Consider the following 24,977-nt stretch of genomic DNA (forward strand, 5'->3'; position numbering starts at 1 on the left):
CTGAGAAACACTGGACTAGAGAATGCCTGACTTGTGAAGACCATTCAAAACTTATATGAAATGGATCCAAATCTAGCATTGCCTATTTGTTGGCAAGCATTCCCTTTCTTTTCCTTTCACTTTGTATAGCTATATAAATAATGGAGGGAGGGAGGGAAGGAAGGAAGGAATTATATTTCAGTCAGGGAACCTTAGTCTATGTATCATCAGAGATGGTATTCAGCAGGTTCTGACCAGTTCTGGTAGCGGAAATTTTGAGTAATTCAGAGAACCGGCAAATACCACCTCTGACTGGAGATTTTACAGTATCTTTCCCCTACCATGCCCACCAAGCCATGCCCACAGAACCGGTAGTTTAAAAAAAATTGAATCCCACCACTGTGTATCATGGTGGTTACAGGGTTGGAGTTACAGTGAGGAAGCGCAGGTTCAAGTCCTTATTCAACTATGGAATTCATTGTGTAACAATTGTTGTTTTCTTTTACCTCAGCCTTACCGCAGGGCTTCTGTGCTGATAAAACTAGGAAAAATCTCCACATGTTACCTGGATGTTTCAATAGAAAGGTGTATAAATGCAGTAATAAAACCAAGTAAAAGCTCCCAGTACTACCGTGTTTCTCACAAAATAAGGGTGGGCCTTATTTTTTTTTGACCCCCGAAAAAATGGCTAAGCCGTCTTTTCGGGGGTGACTTAATTCCCCCCCATGCATCCTTGGGCGGGCGGGCAGCGATGGCTTGGATGTTGACCACGCGTTGGTGGGGCACTTCGTATCAGGAGACCTTCTGCCACGATTGCTTTCCCTTCTCCCCATGCTGCCGTGGCATTTAGAACAATGCCGTGGTGTTTGGCGCAGCCACGCATGGCCAGCCAGGGCTCCTCCCTGCAACCGGAGCCCGGTGGAGACACTCGGCTTCTGGCACTCCTGTTGCCGCCTTCCCTTCGCCTTCGAAGGCAAAGCCAATTCTTTTAAAAACGATGCCCTACTACCAGTACGACAAAGCCTCCCCTGCCCGAGAGGGCAGCCCAACCCCACATGTGGAGGCGAATCTCCTGGGGCCGCAGCGCAGGATCGTCCCACCCCAGAAGAAGTGCCCAGCCGCCATCCCTGCCTGGTGCTGGGCAGAGCGTGAAGAGCTTCGCCTGGGCCACCCAGCACAGCTGACAGGTGGGCCCTCCTGACTGGCAGTGGAGCTCTTGCCAAGGCAGCAAGTGCCTCCCCACCGGGCCCTCCGCTCATCCCGCCAGGGCCTCACCAGAGCTGTGTGGGCAGGGCAGAGCCGGGAAAGTGAGCAGCGGGTACGTGTCCGCCTGCCAAGCAAAAGAGTCAGGCCGACCCGAGCTTGGCTTCCTTCCCAAGTCCCTCCAGCCCAAACCCAAAGGGGCCACCGGGAGAGGCTGCCTGAGGCAGTGATAGCACCCAGCCGTCCGCGGACAGGGAGGCGAGGCGACGGCAGAGCTGCTTCCCTGGCCGGCGGGTCCGGCAGAGAGAGCCCGAAACCACCCATCCTTTCCACCCCTCACCCAGCCCATCCCCATCCCCATGCATCTCCAAATGCGCTGGCAGCTACAAACGCTGCAGTAGGATGGGCATCAGGTAGAGGCGATCACTCAGTGGGGCTCAGCTCAGAGGACGTGGCGCAGGCCATCGCCTTGCCTCCCGGTCCACGGATGGGTAGGCGCTATCACTGCCTCAGGCGGCCTCTCCCAGTGGCCCCTTCGGGTTTGGGCTGGAGGGACTTGGGAAGGAAGCCAAGCTCGGGTCGGTCCAGCTCTTTCGCTTGGCAGGCAGACACGCACTGCGGCTTGCTTTCCCGGCTCTGCCCAGCTCGCATGGCTCTGGCGCGGCCCTGGCGGGATGAGCGGAGGGCCCAGCGGGGAGGCACTCGCTGCCTTGGTGAGAGCTACACTGCCGGGCAGGAGGGCCCGCCTGTCAGTTGCACTGGGTGCCCCAGGTGAAGCTCTTCATGCTCTGCACGGCACCTGGCAGGGATAGCAGTTGGGCGTTTCTCCCGGAGTGGGACGATCCTGCGCTGTGGCCCCAGGAGATTCGCCGTGGGGTTGGGCTGCCCTCTCGGGCAGGGGAGGCTTTGTCATACCGGTAGTAGGGCATCATTTTTAAAAGAATTGGTTTTGCCTTCGAAGGCGAAGGGAAGGCGGTGACAGGAGCACCTGAGGCCGAGTGTCTCCGCCGGGCTCCGGTTGCAGGGAGGAGCCCTGGCTGGCTGCACGTGGCTGCACCAAATGCCATGGTGTTGCTCTAAATGCCATGGCAGCATGGGGAGAAGGGAAGGCAACAGTGGCAGAAGGTCTCCCGATACAAAGTACCCCACCAATGCCGAAGTTAACACAGGCAGCACCATATCCGGGTATGCAACAAAAGTACTTCCTAACGGCAAGCCCCCCCTGCCATTCCCCCCATTTCACATGTTTAATATAGGCCTTAATTTGGGGGGAGGGGCTTAATTTGATTTTATGTGTAAAAAACATGCTGGGACTTCCTATTGGGGGAGGCCGTATTGTTGGAGAAACACGGTACCGGTACTAAAAATTATTCCAATAATCCACGCTTCACACTGTATTTGGCCTACCAGGGAATACTTTCATATTAATTACTCATTCTTTTTTTTTTCTATTAGGAAAGAGAGAATTCTCCTCAGGAGAGCCCAGGAGAGAAAAACTGCACCCTGACTGGGAGAGAACGGTCAGAGTACATGCAATGGAAGAAAGAACGGGATCAGATAGATTTTGAGAGGCTCACCCGCCACAAGAATGCAAGGGGTGAATGGCGACGGGCTTGGGATGTAGAGAAAACCAAGGGCATGTAAGTTATCTTCATGTTATCTCCCTTCCTGATATAGATCCTGGAGATCTGAGGGGCCACCTATCTCCAATTGTTTCTGCCCGTCTAGAATATTCTGGCAAAGTGAGTGTGCTCCAGATCTCCCCTATTAAGTGTTGTCATTTTATAGGACCATGCCTTCTCTGTCATGGCACCCATTGCCTGGAACTTTATACCCAGAGAGAGGGGCTGGGCCCACTTTCTTGGGTTCCAAAAAGTTCTGTTTGGTTGGATTTATTAATTGTTTTAGTACAAGCTGGTATATAGATTAGATGGCAATACAAATCATAACAGTAAGGGTGTTTCCTAACCAATTATTACTTGTGGAGACTAAATAAAATTCATTGGAATAGTTCAGAACAGTCTGAACAGAACACTGTATTATGAAATCTGTTATAATTCAGATCATCACAGTCTTATAATGTCGTTGCCATAGATGGCTTTGAAATACTTAGAAAAGATCAATCTGTCAAAGTTCATGAATTATATTTTTAATTTGCAGGTTTGAGGATATAAGGGATGGGAAACCAATTTTGGACTGCCCCCAGAATAAAAAAGGTTAGCAAAACAACTTGAGTTGAGTACTGATTTAAGTATATTGAAATCATGAACATTTCACTCCTTGAATATCTTCTTTGTTTGCTCTCTAATCTTTGGCTACCGCTTATGTGTTCTGATTCTACTTTTTTTTTAAAGTCCCATTTTATGTGATGAGTCATATGTTTAACATTTTTGTTACAACTCACAAAAATGTCCAAAATAAAAGGTAGAAGGCAATGAAGGGATGTGTAGTTCCTTGCCTCAATTTCTAATGCAGTCTTACGTGGTTCTGCAGAAAATAAATATAAGAGAAAATTTAATTTTAAATTAGAGTTTATTACAGCTGAAAGACCCAAGTAACCTTAATTGTGGATGTTAAGTTTGAGCAATGAGAGGCTGAACCAGAGCATGAGTGCAACAATACTTTATTTTACAATAAAGGGCTGACCGTGCTTGCCAAGCCTGGAACTGGCTCGCAGCAATCAGCTACCGGTTGGACCCCGCAGCCTGCTTTTATAGCTGGCTGCTGGGGAGAGCCAACCAATGGGAATGGGGGAATAACGCCCACGTAAAGTAAGTGGACCTGAGTGAGAACTCCTTGAGTCCTCAGGACATAACACCCCTTCCCCCAGATGCGAACATGCATAGTCCTTGAGGTAGACGGGGTTTGTGTTGGCGCCGGGCAGGCGCAACTCGGGAACATTGTCTGTCTGTTCGGTACCAGTCTGTGATGGTCGAGCCGGCATAGTGTCGCCAACACTCTCTCTGGACTGGGCATCCTCGGGAACCACCGGGTTGGTTACTGGGGTCGAGCTCTCGTGGGTTGGATCAGGCTGGTCAACCCTCTGGGCGCTGTTGTCCGAGTTTGGGCTGACCGGAGCGACCGCTGGTGCAGACTGGTCGCTGGAGTACGATGTGGCTGGGCGGCGGATGAGGCGGTTCCCCTTCGACTGGAGACTCTGGATTCTTGTTGGCAAGGGTGCTGAGGCGCCTTCTAAGCTGGTCTATATGTCTCCTCCAGGCGCGACCATCCTCCAGCCTGACTCTATACGATCTCGGCCCGGTGATGGCGATGACCTCGCCTGGAATCCAAAGTGGGTCCCCAGCGAAATTCCTTGCGAATATCGGCTCCTGTAACAAAAATGTCTAACCCCGAGTAGAAGCGAGGGGAGAGTCAGGAGCAGTATTGTGGGTGCAATCTGTCCAATACAGTCCTCAGGCGCCCGGCCCATCAGAAGTTCCGCTGGGGACTTATTGGTGACTGCACAGGGGTTGAGTGCTGGCTCATCAGGAACCGTGCGAGTTTGTGGTGCCAGTCATCCCTGCCAAACCTAGCGAGGGCCTCTTTGGTGGTCCTGGCGGCCCTTTCAGCCAACCCATTACTGGCAGGGTGAAATGGGGCTGTGAAAATGTGGCGAATGCCCAGGTTGGCAGCAAAACGGCTGAATTCTACTGATGCGAACTGTGGGCCATTATCGGAGACAATGGAGTCGGGTAGTCCATGTGTAACTAACAGGCACGTTAACACGTTGGTGATTGCTAGTGTGGTGGTCGTGGATAGCTGTGCCATGTCTATCCATTTGGAATAAGCGTCCACGACCACTAGGAATATCTTTCCATGCACGGGCCTGCCAGATCGATATGGATTCTAGACCAAGGGCGTTGGCGCTCTCCCATCTGGTAGGGGTGGCGATGGGGGAGCAGGACGAGATTCCTGGCAAATGCTGCAGGAACTTACCCAATTGACAATGTCCTCGTCTAGACCCGGCCACCACACGTAGCTGCGTGCTAATGCCTTCATTCTCACAATGCCGGGTGTCCCTGCGTGCACGCCTCCAGGACTCGGGTACGCAGCGAGGTCGAATGACCACTCGAGTGCCCCACAGTAGACAACCCTGCAAACTGGACAGCTCCTGCATGCGAGTCTTAAAGGGTGCGAATTTGTTATCAACGTTGCCTCCCGGCCACCCCCTCCTCACCCAGTCGAGCACCTGGGCGGCGCTTTGGTCTGCCTTGGTTTTAGCGGCGATGTCAAGGGCAGTGATGGGCAGGTCCAACTGGGTGATTTCGAAAATGGCGTTGACAGGAGCTGGGTCTTCAGCCGGAGGGTGAGGGCAGCGACTGAGAGTGTCGGCGTGGGATAGAGTTTTGCCGGGCGGTGAATAAGTTTGTATGAGTAGGCCGCTAGGAAAAGTGTCCACCTTGTCATTCTAGGGGAAAGGACTTGAGGTGTCTGTTTGTCGCGGCCAGTAGGCCCAGGAGGGGCTTATGGTCGGTGACCAGTTCAAGAAGTGGCCAAAAGGAATTCGTGAAACTTTTTCACGGCTGCAACAGCTGCTAGGGCTTCCTTGTCTATTTGGCTGTAATTTCGCTCCGTGGCCGAGGCGTCCTGGAGAAAAAGGCGATGGGGGCCTCGGCGCCATTGGGGAGTCTGTGACTAAGGACCGCCCCAATTCCAAAGGGGATGCGTCTGCTGCCAGTACTAAAGGAAGGTTGGGGTCGAATTGGATGAGCACTGCCTCTGGCGTAAGTAGTGATTTGACGGCGTTAAACGCCTGGTCTTCTTTGTGCCCCCAGTGCCACGGTGACTTTTGTCTAGTAATCTGTGTAGGGGTTCGGCTACTGAGGCTTTATGGGGCAAGAAGGATGCATAAAAGTTCAGCAGCCTAAGAAAGCTTGTAGCTCCGTTTGGAGGTTGGTGTGGGAGCTTCGTGGATTGCTCTAACCTTGGACTCCAGGGGTGAATGCCAGAGGCGTCAATTTTATAACCCAGAAAGTCCACCTGTCTAGTGGCAATGGCGCATTTTTCTTTTTTTAACTTGAGGCCATGCTGTCTGAACCTCTCTAACACTGCTCGCACTCTCTGGAAGAGTTGGGGTCTGTCCCTGGCCGAGACCAAGATGTCGTCCAAGTAGGGTACTACACCAGGGAGGCCCTGTAAAATCCGCTCCATGAGGGATTGAAAAATACCGGAGCAACACTTACGCCAAATTGGAGACGCTTGCATCGGAAGGCACCCCTGTGAGTGACGATGGTCTGAAGTTCGCTGTTTGGTTATCAACAGGAACTGCTGATATGCTTGAGACATGTCCAATTTAGCAAAAATACTGCCCGGCTCGAATGTGTGCAATAAGTGCTGAATGCGGGCACAGGGTAGGCGCTAACTTGTAAATATTTATTGATTGTTGTCTTGTAGTCTGAGCAAATTCTCAGGCTACCATCTTTTTAAGGGTGTGACGATGGGCGTCTCCCACTTGGCGAAATCTGTTGGCTCAATGACCCCTTGTTTTAGTAGTTTATCCAATTCAGCGTCTAGTTTTGGTCGAATAGCAAATGGAACTCTACGTGGTTTTAATCTGATTGGGACTGCCTGGGGGTCAACGGTGAACGAGATGGGGTTCCATTATAACACCCCAGCTCCTCGCTGAACACATCTGCGTAGTCAGCGAATAAGGAGTCAGTGTCTGAGGTTGAGACAGCATGGACTCCTGTTAACCCTAGGCCGAGATGGGGAAACCAATCGAGCCCCAATAAGGTGGGTAGATTGCCGTTAACTACCACTAGAGGTAGGTGGCCTTTAAAAGCTCTAAAACTGACAAAGAACTTGCCTCTGCCGATCACGGGAATGGCCTTCCCTGGTAGTCCTTCAGACCGAACTGGCATCTCTGAAGCCGGGTAGTAGATAGGCTGGGGTGGAGTCTCTTGAGGGTGTTCACGAGATTATTGAGAGCGCTGACCCTGTGTCAACCTCCATGTGGCACGGTTTACCTTCTAGGGAAACGGAGAGAAAATTTTACTAACAGCGTGGCAAGTACGCCTGGCAAGGCGGTGCGTGCGACAGTTTAATACTTGCCTCTGTGGTCCCGCGTGCGAGGACGGGGGTCTGTGTGCAGCGCTTTGGGGGCTTGCAGACTCTCGCGATGTGCCCCCTCTTATGGCAGTTGTTGCAAGTGGCTCCTTTAAACTTGCAGGTGGCCCTTTGATGCGATCCCCCACAGGCTAGGCACAATGTGATGTGCTTGGGTGGACCGGTGTATTCTTGTTTGGCCCCTACCTCGACCGTCTGTCGTTGGCGGGCGGTGGACGTCGTTTTCATCGTTGTGGGTTTCCTCCGCTTCCACCTCTTCGGAATGGACTGGGAGCGATGCTAGCTTGGCACTTGGGCCCTGAATTTCGGTGGCTGAGTTCGTTGCTAGCTCGGCTGCTAGGGCCTCCTCGACCGCTTGCGCGAGGTTGAGGTTTTTTTGCTAGCAGGCGCCTCTGTAGGTTGAGATCCTTGACCCCACAAACTAATTGATCGAGGAGCATGTCCTCCAAGTATGTTCCAAACCCGCAGTGCAGGGCTGCTGTTCTGAGGGCGGCCATATATTGATTGATGGTCTCCTTACTTGATTGCTTCCTCATACGGAACGTGAATCTCCTGGTGATTTGTGAAGGCCTGGGAGCGTAGTGGTTAGTGAGGATCTCAAGCAACTCGGACCACGGGCGTTTTCAATTCTCTCGGCGCTACGAGTGCTGCGGCGGTATCGTAAACGGTGGCTCCGCAGTAGATTAGAAATAGGATTTTTCCGATGCTCTCCCGCATCCGCCAAGCCGACCGCATCGATGTAATGATTGAAACGGTTCTTATATGACTCCCACTTCTCTTCGTCTGGTTTAAACGCCGGGAATACTGGGTTGGAACTCATGGTGCTGGAACGGCTGGGCTACCTGCGGAAAAAATCTCTCTGGGACTACGGGCGCTCGTGAGTTACTAGTGATATCAGCTCTGGAGAGGTTTTTGCTACCTCTCTTTCTCTCTCTGGGTTACCACGTTGGCTGCTAGCCGTTGGAGGTGTCTTGATTCGCGCCAAAAAGTGGGCGTTAGTGACTTCCTACAGCGCTGTGCTGTGTCTCCTACTGGCTCGAAATTCAAATGACACCCGTTTGAATTTCGCGCCAAATACAGAGCGGCTGCGGCTCGCAGCGCTTCACTTTCCCTGCAGCGGGGCTAACAAGCGGCTACAGACGCTTCTAACTTTGAATCAGACCGCTTTCTCTGGCTGCAGATCAGCGTTTGCTCTTTTTGATCGCTCGTATTGTTGGCTGACCGCTCTCTCTGGCTGCGGATCAGCGTTTCCCTTGTCGCCAGCCGATCGCTCTCTCTGGGCTGCGGATCGGTGGCTAGTGACTCAGCGGTTGCAAGGTGCTTCTGGTAGCCATCCCATCCTCGTCGCCAGTGTTAAGTTTGAGCAATGAGAGGCTGAACCAGAGCATGAGTGCAACAATACTTTATTTTACAATAAAGGGCTGACCGTGCTTGCCAAGCCTGGAACTGGCTCGCAGCAATCAGCTACCGGTTGGACCCCGCAGCCTGCTTTTATAGCTGGCTGCTGGGGAGAGCCAACCAATGGGAATGGGGGAATAACGCCCACGTAAAGTAAGTGGACCTGAGTGAGAACTCCTTGAGTCCTCAGGACATAACAGTGGAATTTAGTAATGTATCCAGTGTTTTAGAAAAGACAGTAACATCAGATGGAATCTTACATTTGCATGTTGTCTTAGAATACAAAAACCCTGATTTCCAAAGAGATACTTCAGTTATGTATCTTGGTTGCTAGCATAAATCAGCCTGTTTTCAGTGTAGAATTTAGCTGCTATTAAAAGTGGTTACTTTGACAGAGAAGATTTGAAGACATAATTTATAGAGCTTATACTGAATACTAAATGTGGTATCTAAAAGTTAAAGTACATATTCTAATTCATAAAAGAAAAGATACTCCTTCAGAAAAATTGAAGGTTTTTACCCTGTACGTAGGCAAATCGTACTGTCAAGCAAAAATATTTCCTTTTTTATTCGCTATTATTGCTGTTCTTTCTCACCTTGTGCAAGTATACAAATTTTTATATTTGTCATGTTTTTTGTGCTTTCAAGGGGGAAAAGGTGTCAGGAAATCCCAGCCACGAGGTCTTCCTTCTGATGGGAAAGGTGAGTAGATCCAAGAAGCAAGCCAGAGTCCTGTTCAGAGATACTACCAAAGGTAGTATCTTTTCACAGGCTACTTATCTTGAAAAAAAAAAAAGAGGGGGGGGGTGTGTCTTGAAAAAGAATTGAAAAAGAAATAAAAGAATTATATAACAGAGGACACTTTATACTAAGACCATTATTCAATCCCCAGATGATTCCAGGAAAAACCATCAACTGCTACTTGTATAAAAGTCAGTAGATCTGTGATTGCTTTTCTCTTCCGATGCTATAATGCAACTGCCATTGTGGCTTTGTTTATGGCACTTTGACTTCATCATTATTGGAGGATATTTGTGCAACTGCTATAAAAAAAGAGTGATTTTTTTTTCTTTCCCAGAAAGATTTATCACTCCTATATAGACTCTCTTTTCTTCCTGTGAAGGCATAACTGGATAGGAAGCTGGGGAAAAGGCTGACAAACAACAGATAAGGAATGTAAGATTTGTAATGGTAGAGCAGATGCTACCATCAGAAAGGTAGATAAGGATTAGAGTTAATTAGTTTTCTTGTTTATCTCTCTCTCTCTTATTTCTCATCTCTCCTATATACCACTGCATTGCAAAACTGAAATCATTTACAAAATATAACACAAATACACAAAAAAGTCCATGATAAAGAAAACCAATTTATAAAATTACAATGTCTATTGTAACGATAAAAATTAAAACCATACTACATTTCTATTACTGTCATAAGAACTAGATAGCATCATCATTATGATCAAAAGCTCTCTGAAACAGGCCTGTCTTAGCTTGCTTCCAGAAAACCAGTAATAGGGCCAACTTAATTTTGGGGAGAGGGGAACTTGTTCACATTCCTAGACCTGTAAAAAAAATGCCTGTTGGCTTCACCACACCTCCAATATTTGGAAAATTGGCAATTGCCAGCAGTTTGTCCCAGAAAGAATAGTTCCCAACTATCATTACATGCCAGTAATTCCCTCAACACTGTTCAACTATTTACAAAGTGTACACTACTATTACTGTTAATCTTCTCATCACTCCTTATCACCCATCCCCTCCCACTTGTGACTGTGTGACTGTAATTTTGTTGCTTCTATCCTTACGATTTATATTGATGGTTTCCTAGTATGATTTGATTGTTGATTGTACCTTATGACTATCTTTAAGTGTTGTACGTTATGATTCTTGATTCTTAATGAATGTACCTTTTCTTTATGTATACTGAGAGTATTTACACCAAGACAAATTCGTTGTGTATCCGATCACACTTGGCCAATAAAGTATTCTATTCTATTCTATTCTATTCTATTCTATTCTATTCTATTCTATTCCTATTCCTATTCCTAATCCTAATCCTATCCTATCCTATCGTATCCTATCCTATCCTATCCTATCCTATCCTACCCTATTCTATTCTATTCTGTCATTACAAAGGGCTATGTCCTTTGAGCAGATGCAGATAATACAATGCAATTGGCTGTGGTTGATTTAACCTGTTGTCAAAACCAATGATTCCCTGGCTTGTTCTTGACTTCTTTCTCCAACCTGTTGTAAAGCAACTGAATAAATCACGGAAGGGGTGATTTGTACAACCCATGGAAGGAATGTCTTGTGACTGACTTGTAATCCAAACCTTTTCACACAAAGTCTTTGGGCAGGATTGGACTAGTGCGCATCGGCACAATAGTTTATTTTTTGAATTAGAATCCCACCCCCACACATTTCTGAACCATCCATTTCCCTCAGAGAAGGTTTGCTGTGTCATCTGAACACAATCACAGGGAACAAGTGCAGGAAATCTCCCACCCAAACAATGGCCAAATTTATATTTGCTTAATTGAGGGAGAAGTTCTATAGCATAAGTCTTCAATCAAAGCTCTGATAGCTAATAAAACATGACATTTTTCATTTTATTCAACATGATTCTCCTATCACCGGCCATCTGCATGGTCTATTGATGCCTTGTAGGCAGGTATCATAGGATAAAGCATGCCTAGTCTGTTTCTGAACTTTTTGGTTCTTAATCTGTCCAAGTGGCATATTTTTCAGGTGGAGGACAACGCAGGAAGAGTGGCACTGAGTCAGTTTCCAGAACACTGCTGGTAGCGAGCAGTAAAGCTAGAGGGAAAGACAGGTTGACAGGCAGAGCCAGAAGGTAAGAGAGTACATTTTAAAAGATTTCATATGGTTAATATGTGTCCTCTTTTAAAGCAGGCGTCCCCAAACTTGGCAACTTTAAGACTTGTGAGCTACAACTCTCAGAATTCTGGGAGTTGAAGTCCACAAATCTTAAAGTTTCCAAGTTTGAAGGCCTGTGTTTTAAAGGAATTGAGTATCCATTGCAGAATGTGTTTAAGTTGCAAACATTTTCATGTATGTATTTTGCATTTTAAATGTTCAGCTTTGTAAAAGTACAGCTTACTTGCTTAGAGAGGTATAAATTTTTTCCTAACATATCCATGTGACTTTCTTCACCATGGAAGCAGTTTGCCATTATTCTGTCCTCTATAATTACTAACGGAATGTATAAAGGCAGATAGATTAACTCCACAAAGCATCCACACGAAGTCTTTTTATTGGCTCATCAGGCATCCTCAAGATAACTCACGGTTACGTCGAGATTCATCTCAATGTCCAACTCTTTGCATAGCTGACTTTCTGGTGTAAAAGGATAATTCTCTTTCATTCCGATAATGGTGGAGCAAGGGGGTGAAGCAGCAGCATGATTCTGGGTTCAGGCAAGAATGAAAGGACCTCCCCCAACCCACCAAGGGTCAATTCAGTGACCAATCAGGATTACAGATGTGGCCACATGAGATGGACTACATTTCCCAGGATATCTTAACTACATTTACCATGATGCATTCCTTTAAGGGGACTGCTCTTAATTCCTAACTAACTATCCCAATTCTCTATTAACTGGCTGGACAGCACAGCCATTGTCTTCTTTCTGGATGGATGGGTGGATTTCCCAGTTTAGTCTACAGACCTGGAATTGCCTGTAATCTCCCATCCAAGCACTAAGCATATTTGATACCAAATACTTCATCATAAAAATAAAGTTTTCAGTTACTTAATGCATTTCTAATTGTTTTTCACATTGCCCCTATAGGAAGACCTATAAATGCTAAAAGTCTATACAGTAAAAATTGATTAAATACATGTCCAGGTAAGTTACTTTGAACTCTTGAAAAAATATTTGGTATCAAATCTTCTTCTCCCTAGCGTATTCCCACAAGTGCAGGGTCCACTATTTGGTATCAAATCTGATTAGTTATTTAAACATAGTAAAGTTAGCATAAAATTAAATTTCATAAATACAAATAAGTTAGATTAATGATACCAAACACAAATTTTAATTCTGAAATAATTTGAAAGTCCAGATGGATAACTATCTGATCATATCTACTACTATCAAAGTACAATGCTGCAAATCTATATTGAACCCTCAAATTGGACACTTTTTCAGTTTTTAAGTGTTGGATTGATTAAGCTATTTAAGTGATTAGATGTTGGAATGTTTTTAATTCTTAAACTGTCCCCAAAGCAAAAAAAAAATATTGGAAAAGGCTCTTGAGAATAAGATGGACAGCCCAAGAAAACTATCTGTCTGTCTGTCTGTCTGTCTGTCTGTCTGTCTGTCTGTCTGTCTCTCTCTCTCTCTCTCTCTCTCTCTCTCTCTCTAGTATACACATACATAAACATATACATATATATTCACTAGGATTCAAAAAAGACATAATTTATGTTATTAATGTTTGTCTATCTATCATCTGTCTGTCTGTCTATCATTGCTGGGATAGATATGGCATATTGTGAATGTTTAGATAAACTGAAACTTATCTCTAGAATTTAAAAAACAAATTAAATTTGGCTCCTGAAATTTATTGCTGCCATGATGTAAAATATTTTAGAGCTACAATAACTTTGGATAAAGTATGAAAGAGGTGTTAATGGAGAAAGAAAGGAGAGAGCTGTTAAAGAAGGATAAAGAAGAGATCACACAGTTCAGAGATGGAAGGAAGCATGAGAACAGAATTCAACATAATTCAGCCTTGGTTTTATTTAGTATAAGATGGGACAAAAAGAGGCTTGGAGTGATTTCTAGCACTGAAGTCAACCATTTGGGATAGCCCAAGTTAAGAAATAGATTCCAGGAATGCTACTTTATAGGGTATATGAATAGATTCTTGAATGCTCTAATTTTTTTTAAATCCATTCTTCCTTTAATGCACTACTCTTGTTGTTAATAACTATAATTAATATTACTTTTTGATTTGTATGAAATTTGACGGGAATATAGATGGCATTCATTCTCAAGGCATATATTGCTTCATTTGCTTTGTTTTTATTTTAGTGCTTGGAGCCTAAAATTAGATTAAGCTGCATATAATCCTTATATAACTAGTAGGCCTGTTAGAAAGTAACAACATCTTTCTTTGTTTAATTGAACTCATAAACCAATTATTGAAATGGGGAGGGGGCATTTGATTACTGCCTATTTATTGAGAGATATCTTGGCCTGGTTAGTGTGCAGTTGCAGATGCTCTGATCTCCAGAAAGACTTTAGTCTCTCCATAAATAAAGATTTTTTTCTCAGCCACTCTACTGTATAGGGAAAAATCTAATCTCTTATATCCATATTTGGCTGGAACAGATTGTCAACAAATAGAAATAATTCTTGACTCAAAGGCTGAAGATTTAAAGCTAGCAGGAGATTACTATCTAGGCAGCAATCGATTTTGAATTTGTCCAAGAAGAAGCTGTGAGAGACTGCTATATGGTTAATGGCAGTTCCTGTCCAACGTGTAAATTCTTCAGGACAGATCCCATTGACTGCCCCATATAGAACATCAACTTAGATCTGAATTATAGCAGTCCTGCAAAATTATAGCATCTCTCTTTAGAAGAGCAAGCTGCAGGGGTGGTAGTGGACTTTACCTCTGCCTTTTTTATTGACATAAATGGCCATTCTATAAGGACCCATCTTATAAAAACTTCCCCTTATAATTGCTGTTGCTGGTGGGAAGCTAGCTCTTAAATTTATTTACTATGTAGGTTAAGGACCCAGCCTATAAATTTTGATAGCAACAGTAGATTCAGTGCTATTGCTGTTTATTTGGACCAAAGTAGCACATGACATCTTAGTTTGCGGAAATAAAAATCCCAGTTCTTCTGAGTTTGCTGCTATTCCCATGTGAGTTAATGCTCCAAGTTCCAAATAACAACTACAACCTTAAGATGATCATAATATTGTCAGAGGTCACCAATAAGTGAGAGATTGCTTTTTTTTTTTACATTAAATACATTTTAAGAATTAACAAAATATTTTAAAAATCTCTTTCACCAAAAAGGAGGCATTTTCAATGGGTTGTACAGCTAGAATCCTGTTTGAAAATTCTCCCCCATTACCCCAAATTTATAAGATTGGGGGGAAAAGAACAGTTTTGAATTATCTTTAAGAATTTGGGGGGAAAAAAGGTTATATGGCTTACACCTAACAATGCTTCTGCTTTTATTAAGGGAATATAAATGCTAATAATCCTGAGCTGCAGCTAGCTAACATTGGTATTTAAATTACAGTATTATAAAAATAGCTCTTCATGTGTGCCCCAAGGACTGGAAGAAAAGTCAGCTTCTGGTTACACAAGAAAATAGGAAACTCAGATAGCTAGAATGTAATTGTTCTGTAACAGCTTAATCTAGTTAATGTGGAGGATGAGCTTTAATCAACTGAGTAAACAAAAAATACTCTTTTCAATGATGTAGAATGCTAAATGGTGAACAAGAAAAAGAAAAATCTGTCTTCCTGAAACTGGCCTGTCACCAAAGATTGGCAACTTTTAAAAGAACAAAATTGAGAATAGGGCTACTACCCTAACACATTTACCTGGGAATAAGTCTTAATAGGATATTCTCTGAATATACTTGTGCAGTAATGTAAATATAACTTGGGACTTAGAAACTAAATCTGATGCATTAGAAGATCCTTCCTTTGGATCTGATCTTTGCCTATTCCAAGACATCATGCTTTCTGAAATGAAGAACAAAATAAAACATTCTCATTCTATATATAAAGGTTGATGGTCAACTCAGTATAACTCTACCCAGGTCACAATGTATTTATCTTCACCTGTAAATCCTGTACTACTTTAAATCAAGTAAATTTTATATTTACTAAACCCTTGCTTTAATTGATCTCAGATTAGTAAACTTTGGCTGCCATGGACAGAATTTTCATCCAGGCAGCTTTTCTGGAAGCAGTGACTTGTCTATTATTGGGAAAAGCAGGCAAGATAGTCGACAATGCTTCCCCTAAAAACCAGGTCTACTTTGGCATTCTCTTCATGTCTGAGTTCTTTGCAAGAGAAGAAGATCCAATGGAGGCAAGACTAGGTCAAGAAAGGAGCCTTGGAAGGGGCTGTGAAGACTAGGGAGGCAGCATATAAGAAAGGCTCCTGCTTTGGCCAACGTTTTTATTCTTTGCAGCATTGGAAGAAAAACGACTTTCCCCACAACTCCTGGGGCTGATGCTGAGACAAATCACGCATAGAAGGGAAGGAAAAAGAGGCAAAGTAGTGCCCATTTCAAATCTCACTGCTTTTGTCAGAACAATGAAAGCAGCATTGTGCTACTGCAGTGCAAGCTCTGCTCTTTTTGTGTGCATCGCAATGCAATACATATTTATTTATTTGAATGTATAAGCTGCTCAACTCTAATGGCCTCGGACATAGAAAAGGAGCAGGACCTCAGCAGTGGTGGGATTCAATTTTTTTTAATTACTGGTTCTGTGGGTGTGGCTTGTTGGGCATGATGTGACTTGGTGGGTGTGGCTTGGTGGCACGGCAGAGGAAGGATACTGTAAAATCTCCATTCCCTCCCCACTCCTGGGGGAAGGTTAGTGCAAAATCCCATTCCCTCCCCACCCCATTAACTTGCTTTCCAGCTCTGTTCTCCTGTGCAGGACAACAAAAGAAGACCTAGCCAACCAGTTGGGACTTGGGAGGCAGAGAATAGATGCGGGTGGGGCCAGTCAGAGACGGTATTTGCTGGTTCTCCAAACTACTCAAAATTTCCACTACCGGTTCTCCAGTACTGGTCAGAACTTGCTGAATACCACCTCTGGGCCTCAGTCATCCTGCTTCAATGTTGCTTTGGTTACCTAATTATCTTCTGCAGATACCACTGAAGAGAGAGAAACTTTGGATTTAACAGACACTTGCTTTTAATGAACATCTGCTTCTTCTGAAAAGTCTGTTAAGTTGAGGTTTTACTCTTTCCTGGTTTTTTATCTTATGTACCATTTAAGTGGAAACATAGCTGACTATTCCACAACAATTCCATAACTATACATAACAACTGTTAGATGGTTATCTGCCAGGACAGGAAGTGTGAATTCAGTTGCCAATTTTGTCTCGCTATACATTGACACATGTATAATAGAAAACGTTCTGTATCACATTCCTCTTCTTCAGCTTGGTTATGATATCTGGGTTGCAAAAATTTGAAATACCCCTAGATAGCAACAAAGAGAAACAGAACAGTCTAACTTTGTGCTGCCATCCTTTGATACAGATGAGCTTATGGAATTTAGAGGTCTTTAAATTCCACTTTAGAACCTTAAAAGAGGATTTAGCTGGTCTGAGTCTGCAAATTCTTATAGCTGCCTCCTCCCTATTGCCATACTCCAAGAAAAGGGAAAGGAGATAACACTGAAGTGTGCACCCCAGCTGCTGCATTTTTTTGTTGCACAACAAGGTATTGTTGTGTGTTATGGATGGGGAGGTTTTCTAGCTTTTTTCCTCTCCTTCCTTTGGCATGAGCTATGGGATTTTTGTAGTTCCTGGACAGTTGGCTTTTCTACATTCCCTTCAAGGGCAACCTTCATTCTATTCATAGGCCCATTTTTGTAAGCATTGTTTAGCATGTATATTTCACTTTCCTTCATTCTAACAATGTGCAGCCATGGTTACACCTATTAGAAAAGGCACAGATGCAAAATTGTTGGCATGCCATCCTTTCATTAGCAGCAGGGTTTTCAGTACAACGGTGAAGTTTCTACCTCTGACATTTTATCAATATCTCTGATATTTCTATAGGCAAATGTATGCACTATGTTCTAGAAATATGGAAGAAGCATGTTCATCCTCTCCTCTCCCCTTTCCTTTTCCCCTTTCTTCCCTTCCCTCTGAGAGGAATTGTATTACTCCAGGAATTGCAGACACTTGGGCAACCCAATTGATTGAATTATTGATCAGATGCTGGGAGAATATGGATTGGCACACAATGTTCCTTGCTTGTTTTCTGCTTTCTAAGATCTGCAGTGAGGAAGACAACCAAACAAGGCAATTTGAGGGAAAAAAAGGGTCCTTATATTTACCCTTTTTCTGTGTGCTTTTGGACCATAGTAATAAAAAAGCTTTTATTTTGAGTAGCAGATGTTTTGAGTAGGCAAGTACCCACAAGAGAGTAGGATAATGAGTTACCTTATTACCCTCTTTTGCATGTGGGAGTTAATAGTGATTAATGTCTCCTTTTGTGTGTCCATAAGTCATCTGGCTTTTTAAGAAGTAGCTCACTGAAAGAACACACACAATGATGAAAGTGCCCCCTCTGGACTTTAATTGCAAAATAATGAGTCACTGGCAGTTTGAGGTGAGATGGTTTTAGGTACAGTTTCAGCACCTCTTCTGCTGTTTGAATGAATGCAGTCTAAGGTGAATTATTTCACAGTAGGATTCTGCAGGACTCTGAAGCAAAGACAAAAAGGTGCCTTGGATCATGCAAGGCATTCACAAGATACTGACTGAAAATCCTTCAAATAGTTAACGCCCTGCCCCCGATTGTTCATCTGGCTTCTGCACAGTCTCAAGAAAAGGTGTTTTGTTTATGCTGGATTTGTTTCATTTGCTGAAAACAATATTTCTCTAAAACTTAGAGTGCAAATGCAGAGTGTACAGGAGGGTAGGATATAGAGTTATCTAGTCAATAAATAAGAAATATTTGCTGTAGATGATGTTTGCTCAGCCTTTTTTCATTTAATATAAACAATTATAGATTTGGGTTTTAGTCCGTGCACAACTTGTTTAAATACTATAGGTTGAGTAGCTATTACCAGCTTGATTTATTCCAGGTTTGTTATATTTCAAATGTCATAATTCACAGATTTACTGTGGCTTGATGTGTGTATGTGTGTGTTGTGTGTGCGCACATGTGTATACATGTACACAAACACATACACATAAGCACACACATATGTATATACACAATTGTATAATATTTGTGTAAGAGAGTTTGTAATTCAGTCAGTTTGAGCCCAAATATTAAAAGTAATTTAGCTGATCAATTTTTGTTCTGGACAGTTTCAGGTTCATGTTTTTAAATATGAACAGTCGGTTTTACCTAATTAAATAGGGAAATAGGAGCTGCCCAGAGTCACTTTGCAAAGTAAGATGGATGGCATATAATTTTAATAATTTTTAAAATAAAATTGTCATTATTCTCTCCCACAAGAGTGATCTACCCCAGTGTTTCTATCCTGTTATTTTGACTTCCTTATCAATCATGGAGTAGATAAAATGAAGGCAAGTTCGAACTTTATGTAGATGAGTGGATATACTGACCAAGTAAAGAGAGTCTACTTGTAAGGTTTCAGCTCTACTACAATGAACATTTTTTCACTTAGGGACAATCCAGTTAAGATAAGCAAAACCTTTCAAAACCAGTATTTGTATTCTACTTTGTGAAAACTGAACAGCTTCCTCTGTTTTGTTTTGCTCTTTTACAGGTGGGATGTTAAGGAAGGTGACGAAATGCCCTTTTTAAAAGATGAATTTGATAATCAGGTGAGATAATGAAATATTTGCCCAGATATATGAAAATACACAATATAATACCTGAACTGGATTCATAGTTGATCTAGGGCATGGTTTGTTTTGAGCCATATTGTATTGAATAAACTAGAATAGCTAGATTCATACAAAACATAATTAAAACAAATGAATCTTAGTGCAGTATGACTCCATTCAAGAAAACTTATTTTAAGGGTTGTCTAGGCAAAATTCAGGATAAACACAGTTTGGGGCTATGAGGGTTTTGTCAATAAAATCAGCAATCATCAAAGTACTTGGTCCTGATCTTGGTCAGTAAGGTACAATGCATTGCATTTCAGTTTAAATTATAAAAATATTTCCAAATGTATTAGCAAATGCATAATTTGTGAAAATATCAACATTCATCCTTTTCTTTTTGTTTTGTTTTGTTTGAACAGCCCATAATGGCTTGTTCACATACAATGCTAAACCATAAATCTTGGTTTCATGTCTGGATTCATATATCTCATTGACACAATCACATTGTTTCTTTATCCCAATATTTTTGTGGAAATATATTGCATAGGTGGTACAATACAACATGTTTTTTTGGCATAAAGTTGGCATGTAAATTGAATGAATAAATAATGAAATGAATGAGTGAAAATAGAACATTGGGAAATGTCAGGACTGGTATGGAAATAGATCAGCCAAAGACTTGTCTGGTAAAACTTGTTCCTCTTCTATAACATCTTTTAGACAGTCTCTTTAGAGTCAGATGCTCTTAAAATTAACTTCAGGGTCCTCTGTTGAAAAATATCTTTCATATTTAAAACCTTCATTAAGAATTGAAGTAAACTCACATAATGTTTTCAGATTTGTTGATCCAAAAGTTTCTATTAGATGAAAAGAGTTAACAAGTTACTTCAAAAAGTGATTAGAAAAGGAAGTATGCAAACCCAGTGTCTATTCCCTTGTCTCCCAGAGCTTTAAGCCTACTGGAAACTATTATCTTGTCATCTCCTCACAAGAAGCTCTTGTCTGGAGTCTTGTGGGTGATCTCAAGTCCTCTCCTTGTTCAGAGAGAAACTCTTCATTCTGCCACAGTCATCTGGTCCACCTGAGCCATCTACATTTCCTTATTTCTTTCTTGGAAGCAATGTTTATGCTAGTTGTAATGAAGAAGCAAGTAATTTCTTTGTATATTTTTTCTTCTATATTCTTATTTTTCTTTTCTATTTTTCTTTTATTTTTGCATTTCCTATTTTTTCTTTTTATTCTTTTTTTAGTTTATATTCATTTTTTCATAAGTGAAATTTTTAATAAAATTACTATTTAAAAAAAGGAATTGCAGGATGGCTATTTCTGCTGCTGCTATTATAATTAATTACATCCACTTTTCTAGCCACAAGGCAGATAATAAAATATTAGTAAGTAAAAATATATAAAGCACATATTACACATTATTAAAAATGGATAAAGTCATATATATTATATCAATCTAAAAAGCCCCAGTAAAAGTGGAAAATTCCCTGAGGATTTCACAGTTTGAAAGCAATATAAGAGATTTCTTTCTCTAAATTGGAAAAACGGATCTCAAAAACTAAGACATTGTTAAGATTCCTGCTTACCTTAACATCTGGACTTTAATGTGTCAAGGCAATCACTTAGTTAGGTTTTAAATTGTTTATTGTTTTAAGAATAAAGAATAACTTCTAAAATAGGGCATGGAAAGCAGGATAGATAAGTATATGTAACATAGTTCTGAATTCATATATTAATTAGCAGTTATATGTCTTTTAAAAAAAATAAAATTCTGGACTCCCCTCAAGGATAGTTCCATGTAGAGTACAATGCAGCAATTAAGTCATTAAAGAATGGGAAATTATTGCCATCTTTACAATTGAGGAGGTGATGACAAATTAGGGAAATTTGCTGCCACAACTACCTGACCCAGTGGATCAGAAAAAGTGGCAGGTACCTGATGTAAAACAAATAATATTATCGTTCTTTCCAAATAACTTGATCACATCTGTTGTAACTGGTGAAGTCATGGACACCAGTGGCTACTCTGCCATAGTGCTATGGAATAGTGCCAGTAATTGCAGCTAATGTGAAGATAGGATTAAAGCATGCTAGTTAATTCTGCATATGCATTTTGAGGTAAGTTGCTATGAATGTATGATCACTATTGTTCTCATATGTATTGTTTCCCATCCATTTAATGGGCAGCTATATTTATTTTTATTTCTAAGTAAGTTTTAAAAATAAAATTCTCAAATAAATTATTTAGCACACTGGGTTGGAGAATAAGAAGATTCAATATGATAATGATCATCATTTGCACTTTGATATAAGGAAATTTGGGTGTTCTACTTGAGTTTCTCACATCAGTAATAAAGGTGAATTTCACTTACGGTAGATCATTACAGCTGATACCAATAGTTTTGAGTGGATCACTTTAAATGAATAACACAATGAGATTTAATTCAAGTTGTTTATTTTTTTCTCCTGTGATTTTAGCAATCAATCAATGTGAAAGAACAAAAGAATCAAACTCTGGTCGGTGAAGCAGAGAAAGAGCACCATTTCCTACCCAGTTTAGAGAATTGTATAAAGCTAAAAGAATCTAATATTCCCATGCCACAGACCAAAAGAAGTGAAATGGACTCAGCTTCAAGGGAAGTCCAAAGCTCAAATGAAGAATCCAGAAGGGGCCTTATCCAGGATGTTAGTAGAGATGAGACTGAGGTAAATCTCAAACTCAATAAGGCAATATCCGGCCCTGATTTGTCTCCTAAGACTAACTATAAGAATAGCTGCCTGGAAATTTCCAGAGTTTCTAGGGATGCAATTCAAGAAATCCATGAAAATTGCTTAGATAAAAACACATGTTCTGAAAGGCACCCTGAGGAGGATTCTGCTGACAATTTTAACAAGCTGCCAGATGTGATGGAAACAGGTAGCAGAGGCCAGGAATTGTCAGTAATGAGACAAACAGGAGAAATCCATATTGGAAGCCTGAAGAAGCAGGTAGCTCTTGGGACAGAAAAGAGTAACACAGCCTGCCTTGCACATGGGGAGGAAAACAAGACCTCCGTTGGAGAAATTCAAGGGATAAGGAATGAATGTGCACCAGAAGAAACAAAAATGTGCAACTTGAAGCAAGACAATCCTGAGTCATGCAATAAGGAAGTACATAATTAATCTAAAGATGAGTTGAGCGCCTAGCAGGCTGAAGATTAGCGTATGGTATTTTGTTCATTTATATAGATTTTATAGTGTATACTATCTTAATGCTCAGGGAAGGCAACCTATTGACACCTAAAAGATATGGGGTGCAGTCCCCCACAATGTTCTTTCTAAAGCGCTATTGATATGAACCATCAAAATGCAAGATTTGAGTAAATATGCCTCTTGTAAGAACAACGATATTTGAAGGATGAGGAAGTACGCTATTACTTGGTTTAAACTGAGGTGAAATGGTTTACAGATTCAGAATACTCCAGGATATATCAAGTTTGATGAAGACCATGTCTACAAGAAGGCAGCAACAATGATGAAGATTTAGAGATCAAAGTTTAGGAGGAACATCTGAAAAAGATGTATATGCTTATCCTAAGGAACATATTATCAAGAAGTGATAGGATAACTACTTCAAGTTATGGATGCCTGGGAGATAGCTGATAGAAGACTCATTATTCTTCAGAGTAAGATGCAAACCAGTAGGGCAAATATTAGGAAGATCTTTCTGACGGAAGTGGAAATGAAAAACTATGAGTTTTTTCAACAAAGGTTGGCTGCCTTTCTATCAGAGTTCTTGTTACAATACTTTTTGCTTTAGTGACAATTGCACTAGTTGATTTTTGATTTTTCTTTCAGATCTGGGATTGTTTAAATAAATAATTTTTTAAAAAAGCTTTAAGCTTTATATTTGGCCTGTTCTGCTTATTTGCAGAGGTAAAATATTCCATGAAAAGAATCAGATTTGAGAATCCAATTTTTTTTTACTTTCCCTTAATTTTTTAAAACCTAGATTATATTACTTTGACTGCTCAGAAATTACTTAGTATTTTATAACTAGACAGAATGTCTAGCTTCTTTCTGATTTTACATATTTCCACATAAGATGGTCATTTCTCTTCATACTGATACCCATCAATGGAGTTCTTGCATAAGATTTCACATGCAAAACTATTAATAGTAGTTAGTTTTAAGGTAGAAAAATGTAATGCTTTCATTCTTGAGCCTAATTTGTTAGTTTAATTTTTTGCATAACGTTATGAAGTCTACTGAGTTGCCTAGCTGGCATGTTGCACCCCTGGGCTCATTAAACTAAGGCCCCAACTTCATTTCCTAGCAGACTAAATGCTCATTTGCTTAACTTTCAGTTCTTCTATCCACAAGAGGCCATAGGTAGGCCTTACCAAATTTTGTTTAGAATTTCATGAGTTTTCATATAGCATGCTCACTTCTACTTATTTATTTATTTAAATGTTTAACCTTCCCAGTAGCCAAAAGAACTCAAAGAGTTTTGTTTAGAAGAAAAAGATATGCAATAAAGTCAGTAATAAAAACCATTAGGGAATAAGAGTTTTGGAATCAAATATTTTTGTGTAGCCTTCGAAAAATGTCAAATTCAACAGAAATTCATACATTCGTAAAAACAAGGAACTGAGACAAGCTGAAATTGACAGATTAATAAGAAGTAACCAAGAAAAAGAATGATAGATTTGCTTGTATCTAGTTAAGTTTTCTCTATTGATTTTGTATCAATAGGTACCATAACAGAGATAACATCAACATGATCATAATAATGATGTGATTAATATACCGTACCTGTGTACAAATTCAAAATCTGGAATATATGGGAGATGTTATCATGATATATATGTGTAATCATTTGCCCTCACCCATGGGGACAAGCATTTGCCATGTTTGTTTGTGTCTTTCTCCTACATTATAGGGCAAACAATCTTTCCCCATGCCGCGTAGAAGGGAAAGCTTCTTAGAAGAGTGGGGTACAAAAAGAGACTGTCTCATATTCCAGAGAATAATGGCAAGTACATAGCATGGCAGGCAAACAGAAGAAAAAGAGTATTCTCTCTTACATAGTCCATAAACTATGACACAATAGTGACTTATAATTTTAACTGTTGATTTGTTCAGCATTTTAGCATGATTTAGGGACCAGACAAGGGAAAGTCATTCATGTTCTGTAAGTGAGAAAAAAAGATGTTGAAGCACCTAAACATTCATTTTGATTTTGCAATTGCATGTAGAGTTTTTACCAACCCCAGAAGGAGTCAGCCTTGAATTGGTCAGGATCAAACTTCTGGCAGTGGAATGTAGAGTTAGCCTGAAGTACTGCATTCTGACAACCGTGCCACCATAGCTCTTTTCCTAAGCCATGATGATTAACTTAAAACCAAAAGTTCTTCTTCGTGGCCCCCACAAACCAAAATGGTTTCTACCACTGTAGGGCAAGAATTACAAAGGCAATCTGTGTGATGAATCCTAAGGTAGGTTTAACTCATTCTAGTGAAATGAAGGAGGAGGGGGAATCAGAAATAGAATATTGTCAGGTGCAAGCGACCAGAACCACTCATGGTTAGGCCCCAGTAGATATTTTATTATTGATCACCTTTATTACAAGAATCTCTCCAGACTGTCTGCCTTCCATTGTTAAATGACAGACATAGAACTACGGGTTTGATCTCAGATGCTTCTTCCCCTGAACAGACTCCTTCAGCCAGTGGTTCCATCACAGATATCTTGACTTGCTGAATTTGGATCACTATGTGACTCACTATTG

General features: G+C 41.6%; 1 protein-coding gene across 2 annotated transcripts in view; it reads left to right on the forward strand.

Annotated features, from left to right (window-relative positions):
- Positions 1–24,343, forward strand: part of CCDC9B (coiled-coil domain containing 9B) — a 60,951-nt gene extending 36,608 nt beyond the window's left edge. The window contains exons 7-13 of one of the 2 annotated variants that reach the window (XM_087921812.1): positions 2,638–2,822; positions 3,343–3,398; positions 9,295–9,348; positions 11,400–11,505; positions 19,138–19,195; positions 21,686–21,913; positions 24,129–24,343. In XM_087921812.1, coding sequence (XP_087777938.1) covers positions 2,638–2,822; positions 3,343–3,398; positions 9,295–9,348; positions 11,400–11,505; positions 19,138–19,195; positions 21,686–21,913; positions 24,129–24,233 — 792 coding nt within the window. In that variant the 3' untranslated portion in view covers positions 24,234–24,343. Of the gene's footprint in view, positions 1–2,637; positions 2,823–3,342; positions 3,399–9,294; positions 9,349–11,399; positions 11,506–19,137; positions 19,196–21,685; positions 23,163–24,128 lie in introns of those variants that run through there. The other variant, XM_026710255.2, reaches the window with a different exon arrangement.
- The last annotated feature ends 634 nt before the right edge of the window (positions 24,344–24,977 follow it).

The sequence above is a fragment of the Pseudonaja textilis genome, chromosome 1 (genome assembly GCF_049901715.1).
Source record: "Pseudonaja textilis isolate UNSWEBS1 chromosome 1, rPseTex1.2, whole genome shotgun sequence".
In the NCBI taxonomy this organism is placed as follows: domain Eukaryota; kingdom Metazoa; phylum Chordata; class Lepidosauria; order Squamata; family Elapidae; genus Pseudonaja; species Pseudonaja textilis.